This window comes from Saccopteryx leptura, chromosome 3, assembly GCF_036850995.1.
Source record: "Saccopteryx leptura isolate mSacLep1 chromosome 3, mSacLep1_pri_phased_curated, whole genome shotgun sequence".
NCBI lineage: Eukaryota > Metazoa > Chordata > Mammalia > Chiroptera > Emballonuridae > Saccopteryx > Saccopteryx leptura.
The window spans coordinates 77,136,632-77,144,611 of NC_089505.1; the positions used below are offsets into that span (position 1 = coordinate 77,136,632).

At 50.8% G+C, this 7,980-nt stretch overlaps 2 protein-coding genes across 2 annotated transcripts in view; one reads left to right on the top strand and one right to left on the bottom strand.

Annotated features, from left to right (window-relative positions):
* LOC136399324 (zinc finger protein 420-like) overlaps window positions 1-405 on the bottom strand; it is a 288,584-nt gene extending 288,179 nt beyond the window's left edge. The window contains exon 1 of the mRNA XM_066374370.1: window positions 337-405. Coding sequence (XP_066230467.1) covers window positions 337-362 — 26 coding nt within the window. The 5' untranslated portion in view covers window positions 363-405. The remainder of the gene's footprint in view (window positions 1-336) is intronic.
* LOC136399358 (zinc finger protein 98-like) overlaps window positions 1-1,114 on the top strand; it is a 68,298-nt gene extending 67,184 nt beyond the window's left edge. The window contains exon 5 of the mRNA XM_066374448.1: window positions 1,002-1,114. Coding sequence (XP_066230545.1) covers window positions 1,002-1,031 — 30 coding nt within the window. The 3' untranslated portion in view covers window positions 1,032-1,114. The remainder of the gene's footprint in view (window positions 1-1,001) is intronic.
* Window positions 1,115-7,980: the final 6,866 nt, after the last annotated feature.

A 7,980-nucleotide genomic window follows, 5' to 3' on the forward strand; every position in this document is an offset into this window, starting at 1 on the left:
TCAAATCAATAAAATAAACATTAAAAAGAAGAAAAAAGAAAGAGCATGACTGGTGGCACAGTCAATAAAAGACCAACCTGGGATGCTGAGGTTGCTGGTTCGAAACCCAGGCTTAGCTAGTCAAGGCACATTAGGGAAGCCCCTACTACAAGTTGATGTTCTTCACTTCTCCCCCCTCTTTCTCTGCCTCCACCTTTCTCTCTGCTATCTAAAATCAATAAATAATATTAAAAAAATAAGTAAATGGAAACAACGTCACTAGGTAGGAACATCAGAAGTAGAATCATAAACCCACTGAAGTTAGGAGGAAAAGCAAACACAGCCTCTGCCCAGGACACATCGCTTACCTGAGAAGCAGCCATTCTGTCCTGGTCCAGCTCCTGCTTGTTTTCTCAGGTGACAATACATTGAGGAGTCAAGTCTGCATTTCGAGAATGTGCCACCACAGGTGTCCTAACAGTTGCTTAATCCACTCCCACCACAGTCACAGACAGAAGGTCCTGGAAATTCTGAAAAGGCCACACCCTCCTGTCCTTCCTCACTGGAGTCAGCCACAAGTGCTCCTACAGGGAGACCACACTGTATTATTTTCCTGTCTTCACCTGTCTGTCCTCCCTCAGACGTCCACACATTCCCACAGCAATGAGAACGGGCACTGCTCTCCTGAACACCCAAACCCAACACAACACCCTGTCACCTCCCCTGACCATCCCTGCTCCCCACTCTCACTAATGCATCCCAGGCGCTCTCCTCTCTGGAGCATGTCTGTGCCCCCCACTCACCTTTCCCTGTCTCTCTCCTAAGATTCCAGAGTTTCTCTTTTGCCTCTGAAACTTGTTTCCTGAGTCCACTTCTGCATCTGTGACTTATTTTTTTCCATTCGACAGAGAGGGGAACTGATAGGTACAGATAGGCAGTAAGGGAGAGAGATGAGAAGCATCAATTCTTCATCGTGGTTCTCTGGCTGTTCAATAATTGATTTCTCATATATGCCCTGATAGGGAAGGGAGAGACTTCAGCACTGTGAGTAACCCCTTGCTCAAGGCAGCAACCGTGGCCTCAACACAACAACCTTGGGCTTCAAGGCAGCAAACTTTGTGCTCAAGGCAGTGACCATGTCTATGATTCCACACTGAAGCTGGCAACCCAGAGCTCAAGCCGGTGACATTAGCGTTTTGAACCTCGGTCCTCTAAGTCCCAGTCCGACGTTTTTATATGATTAGAAACAACCTGGTCAGGATGCATCTGTGACTTCTAAATAAAATTTATTGTATAAAAAACAACAACAAAAAGCAAATGCTTCCAGGATTTTTTGTGCTAATTCCTGGGCTCACCCTGCAGTCGCCTGGAGCAGCTCATGAAAACAATGCTACCTGACGTGCGGTGGCGCAGTGGATAAAGTGTAGACGTGGAACACTGAAGTTGCTGGTTCAAAACGTGGGACTGCCTTATGAAGGCACATATGGGACTTGAAGCTTGCTGCTTCTCCCTCCCATCTCGCTCTCTCTCTCTTACCCTACTCTCTAAATTTAATAAAGAACTAAACAAAACAACAATGCTGCTCCACTCAAAGTAGCTCTCTGAGTTGAGGAGGATGGTGGAGGTGATGCCCTTTCTTAAAAATCTAGCCATCTAATAGGACCCCAGAGGGGAATGGTTTAGCTTCAATAAGCATGCACATCCCTTGGGGATGAGGGCTCCACTTGAAGTTATGGTTCCACACATCTGCAGTGGGGCCCATGATACAGCATCTTTATCTAGGTCCCTGTGGTGCCTGCATTGCTCCCTCAGAGCTGTTTTCAGCAGCACTGGCTGACGGATATCAGACATAGCACAACTCACACTTCTCAATACTATGAGGGCAATTTCACTTTTTCAGTCACTCATTCAACAAATCGCATGAAAAAAATATATAAGCTGCTAAACATTTGATGAACTCAAAACAGAAGGCTCTGACTGCTAAGATCAGACATCATTACCAAGTGCACAGTGAAATAGCCTAATATACTTTACTAAATACCAATGGTGCCTGACCAGGCGGTGGCACAGTGGATAGAGCATCGGACTGGGATGCAGAGGACCCGGGTTCGAGACCACAAGGTTGCCAGCTTGAGTACAGGCTCATTTGGTTTGAGGAAAAGCCCACCAGCTTGAACCCAAGGTCGCTGCCTCCAGCAAGGGGTTACTCGGTCTGCTGAAGGCCCGTGGTCAAGGCACATATGAGAAAGCAATCAATGAACAACTAAGGTGTTGCAACACGCAACGAAAAACTAATGATTGATGCTTCTCATCTCTCTTCGTTCCTGTCTGTCTGTCCCTGTCTATCCCTCTCTCTGACTCACTCTCTGTCTCTGTAAAAAAACAAAACAAAAAAAACACCCAATGGCTGTTTCTACATATGATAAACACTAGACAGGATGCAGGGCTCAGAATTTAAACTTGGCACAATATATTTAAAAAGAAAATGATATGGCCTAACCTGCGGTGGCGCAGTGGGTAAAGCATCAACCTGGGATGCTGAGGTTGCCAGTTTGAAACCCCAGGCTTCCCAGGTCAAGGAGTTGGTGCTTTCTGCTCCTCCCTCCCTTCTCTCTCTCTGTCACTCTCTCTCTCTCTCTCTGTACTCTCTATAAAATGAATAAATAAAAAAATCTAAAATAAATAAATTTTAAAAAACGGTATGGAATCTTTTTAATGCAATGACTTCTGAGATCAAAGATTTAAAAAGTTAAGACTGACTCATATTTGCAAAGATTTATAAGGTCTGCTTATGGCCTTGGCCATTTGGCTCAGCAGTAGAGCACTGGTTTGGTGTGTGAAAGTCCTGGGTTGGATTCCTGATAAGGGCACTCAGGCTAAGTGACCATCTGCTTCTTGTTTCCTCCCCTTCTCGCTTCACTCTATCTTTCTCTTCCCCTCCTGAAGTCAAGGCTTTATTGGAGTAAGGTGGCCCCAGGCACTGAGGATGGCTCCAAGGCCTCTTCTCTGGCAGAAAGTAGCTCAACATTAAAATAGATCAACTGCAGAGCAACAGCCCTAGATGGGCAGAGTATCGACCCTAGTGGGCTTCCAAGGTGGATCCTGGTGGGGGCGCATACAGTAGTATTCTCACTTAAGAGGAAAAGAAAAAACTTCTCACTTAAGAGGAAAAGAAAAAACAATTGTAAGTTGTGGCTAAGAGATATCACCAATGCTTATGTTGAATTTGGAAAGTACTGGAAGAAGCAGATAGTCAACATACTAAGATTTATCTTAGGTTATTTTTAAAATGAATTACATGTGAGATGTCTAATAAAATAGGTAAATCCATTGGGTCAAAAAAAATAATTCTTTTTTCTTCATCCGCACTTCTGCTCACCAGCCCCCGTCCCTGACCGCCTTTCTCTCCGGGCCCCTCCCTCTCCTCGGGGTTTCTCCCCTTTCTTCCCCCTCGCGCTCCTCTCCCCGGTTACTGTCACTCCCCCCGTCGCGGTCCCGTCCCCCCGCACCCCCACGTTGCCGTCTCTTCATGGCCCCTCACTGACCTCTACTCCCCTCCCGTGTCTCTCTCCGTCCCCTGACCCCTCCCAGCCCCTCTCTGCGCGTCCCCGGGGCCCCTTCGCTGTCGCCGCTCCCACACAGCCCTCCCCGCGCGGGGCCGGGGGCTCTTCTGGAGACCCCGCGTTCTCGCCCCGAATCCCTACGCCATGGAGAGTGTGCTCTTCCTGGACCCGGGCCTATGGGGTAGGGTCTGGGGGTGGGGGCGGTCCACAGGTCCCCAGCTGAAAGGTGTGGGCAGAGAGATGCCGGCGTGGGGGAGAAGCGCACACTGTCCGTCTCCCGGGACTTTAAACAGCGCGGGCGGCGGCGGCGGCGGCGGGGGGGGGGGGGGGGGGGGGGGGGCTGCTCTCTCGAGACAGAGGCAGGAAACCCTGCGGCAGGGAGGGGGGTCCTACGCCCGAAGGCGCGGGGACACTGGCGGGGCGGCCTGAGTTTCCCCGGAAACCGACGCGGAGCCCCCTCCCGGCAGCTAAGCGGGCAGGCTCGGGGCCTCTCACCAGGACTCCGCTCTAACCGCTGGGGGCTCGGGAGCGGGGCTCTCGGCGTCCGCAGCGACCCTCAGACTCCCCACGTGCAGGAATAGCGACTAAGAGGGTCACGGTTAGACCGGGAAAAACGTCTCCAGATCCTCCGTGATCCACGCTACAGCCGCTTCCGGGTCTGTAACAACCTGCGCGTGCGCAATGCCTGAAAACCCGGGTGGGACTCTTCCCTGAATGAGCGCTTCTGCAATTGGCTGGGTGTTTCAGGAGGCGGGTCTATAACGAAAGTACAGAATGGAGAGGGGCGGGTTCCAGGGCGGGGTCTGGGTCCATCCACGTGCTCTCATTAGTTATAGCCTCTCCTTCTGTGTTGGTTTGAACTTCGTAATTATTCCTAAAATTGCAAGATATTTGTCCAAACTTTGTAATATAATCTCCTTTCACAGATTCAATTATTATTATTTTTATCAACTGAGAGGCACGGAGGCTGAGAGATAATTCCCGCATATCCCCTCCCAACCAGGCAGCGGTGGTGGCAGCACGGCGTCGGTGGCTGGGCCATTAAGCAGCGTCTGCAGCAGCAGGTTGGGGGGCACGATAAGCTGGGGGCCTCCACCACCCCTCCCCGGAGGTTGGGCAGTCCTGTCACCAGCCCTCTGTGCGTCCCACGCCGAGACACCACCGATGCCGCTGCTGCTGAAGATGAGTTGGGACTCTGGCGGTTCAGCTCCGGGGGCCCCTCCTCCGGTGCCGGCTTGGGGAAACCGTTTAGACTCTCCAGCCCATTGGGCAGCCGCGCAGCGTGGCTGCTGCTTCCCAGGCTCACCGGTGGTGGCGGTTAGAAGCGGCTGCGCTTTTCGGCGGCGGCGGCGGCGGCTGTGCTCAGGCCATAGCGCTCCAGGCCGGACGGGGCCGCCAGCACTGCAGGCTTGCGGGAACCATCGACGTGGTTGAGCTGTTGTTGCTGCTGCTGTGCCGTGGCCGCTGCTTCTGCTGCCACCTCCTTAGCTGACAGGGCCACCGTCTTGACCCCGACCGGCGCCGGCGGCCTGGGGGAATGGCCGTCTTGGAAGCAGCCATGCACCCGCTTCAGCTGGCGCGCGGTCTTGATAACGAACTCAATGTGATCAGCGCCCTCGTAGTTTATGCAACCGCGGCATACGGTTCCGAGAAGTCCCAGATCATGGCTCAGGGCATATGGGGCAGGTCGCATAGGTGGCAAGACTGTCTCCGGGTTTATTGAAAGCGATGGCCACTGTAACCCCTTGGAACGTGATGGAGGCACTCACTTTCCGAGGTAGGTCCCATCAGGGGGTAGGGGCAATTGGGCATTACTATGGACGAATGAGTGACTAACCCTCCTCCCCGGTCCACCATCTGAGCCGTGGTCCAGGGATATCTTTCAGCTTTCCCTGTAGCCCCTTGCATGAAGATTGTGTTCTCGGAGAGGGGCCCCAGGGGTTCTTTCAGAGTGTTCTGCCCCCCCCCCCCCCCGTGTCCACAAGGAAGGATACGGGTTTTCCCCCTACTTGGACTGTGACCAAGGGCTCAAGGGGGTTTAGTGGAATTGAGCCCCGACCCAGTCAGTCCTCTTCCTCAAACAGAAGGGCTTTGGGTTTTTGTCCCTGGCTGCCCGTTCCTTTTCCTTTCAATTTGGGGCAATTACGCTTGAAGTGGCCGCTTTGGCGGCAGTAGACCCATTGATCCTTTCCTAGGGGCTCTCGGCAGCTATGCGGTTTCCCGCGGCTACTCTGCTTTCCATCACCCTGCTTTGTTACAATTCCTTGTTCTTGTAGGGCCATCACTAGGGACTGGCTTATCTCTTTTGCCGCTTTTATTGCTTCAGTGTCCCTATTGTTATACACCCGAGTGGCTATGCTTACTAATTTTTCCCTAGTTTCCTCATCAAATCCCTCTAGTTTCTGTAACTTTTTTCTAATGTCTGGGGCTGACTGGGTAACAAATGCTAGGTTAACCGCACGCCTATTGGGTTCCACATCGGGATCGATGGGGGTCCAGGTGCAGTATGCCTCTAGTAGCTGCTCTAAGAATGCGGCAGGGGATTCCTGCAGTCCCTGCATTACTTCACTTACTTTGGTCAAGTTTGTGGGTTTGCAAGCTGCCGCCCACATCCCGACCAGGAGATACGGGTGGGCGGTAAGTTGTGAGCACATCCCTACCACCTCTGTCGTTAGCATCCCAGTTAGGTCTCTCAGTGGGGAATGCCGTTTCTAGGGCTGCCCGCCCTGCCGGGATGTCTGGGGCTTCCTGGCCCACCAGGAAAGCGTGTCTTGCTTCGACAGGGATACGCTCCCACTGCTCCATTGTGAACAGGACCTGCAACAACCCAAATGTGGGCCATTCGTGTTCGCACAACGTGCGAAGGCGGCCCTTGGAGAATTTCTCCCCGTACACATCCTCCTGTGGAACATAAGCCAGTTTAAAATGAGAAATCATACTTTCAAGGGGGGACTGCAGACCTTTGCTGCTTCTGACACCCATGTCTGGCTGTGGGGAGAATAGGACCAAGACGAATGCAGTGACAAAAACAGACAAACAGCAAAAACAAATAGCAAAAACAAACAAACAGCAAACACAGATAGATAAACAGGCTCCACTCTTCCCTCGAGCTCGGAATATCTAAATTCAAATGAGGTTCCCTAAAAGTGGGATGACCTCCCAAATCTCCCAACCTCACGTCCGAGGGGAGATGGCCACCGGCCCCTTCCCGGCTCATCAGCCAGGGCTTACGTGACAACCAAACGGTCGCGACCGTGTTCTACTTACCCGGGGTTGAACAAGAAAGCTCCGGTATGCAGATCGACGGCGGTCCCTCGATCCCGGATGAGCCCCCAAATGTTAAGCCTAATCCGGAGGGACCCAAAACATTGAAGACTCGAACAAAATCCATCAATTACACACCAAAGCTTTATTGTCTAGCTTGGCCAAGTGGCGGCAACTCCGACAGAAATCTGAGGGAGAGCGCACTGGCCCTTTGTTCTACCTAGTTTTTATAGTTTTGCAAGTGGGAAGTGCAGAAGCAAAAATTGCAATTAGGTGCCTTTTACCACTATTGGTTATAGTTATATGTCCTTTAACATGATAGGGCCATGTTCAATTTGCAAGCCATACATCATTTTGAAGAAAACAAAATTTACAAGTCAACACAATGGTAGAAAGATGTCTCTTTACTTATTAAAAGGCATTCCTATATTCTCTAATGTTTATCCGCCATCTCTGTCCAGAGTCACACACATTAACCACATGCATTCACATAGGAGAGGTAGTTTCCATGGGGACAAATACCCACAAATGGCTCATTGCTATAAGAAAAGGTTTATTTTGACTTTTCTCTTCCTGCACCTGGCTAGCCATTCACCCCTTTCCCCACAGGTGTGGTGGAATGTCTGGGGATCCATGTTCTCCTTCCCTTTGCATTTACAATACAATGCCAAGGGCCATCCTGGTTATGCCAATCACACAGTACAGAGACTATTTCTCACAATTTCTCTGCACACTTTAACCCAAATTAATAAAATGTTCTTCAAGCCTCTTAAAATATTAATATTAATTCTGCAGCTTTTGGTATTTTACAACACCTGTGGATGAAGTGGCGCAGTGGCTCCTCACTAAGCAATGAGCTATAACATGTTTAACACTTCCCTCTGTTTGTATTGTGGCAACAAAAATCAGAAAATGTATCTACACAAATGTACCGGTTGTAAGGTATTTTCCACCGAGGAAGAAAGAAGGACGTAGCCACCAAGTGTGGACAAACAAAAGTTTTATTTGGAGCGCTCTCCGGCGAGGTTCACTGGTCAGCAAGACAGAGGCCAGGGAAGTCGTGCAGCTTCTCCCGCCCAGGGGTAATTTATAGCGTTGTTATGGTGGTGGTGGGGTTATAGGTCATGGCTAAATTTCATTGGACAATTGTTTTTTCAAAGTGCTCCTGGGCCGT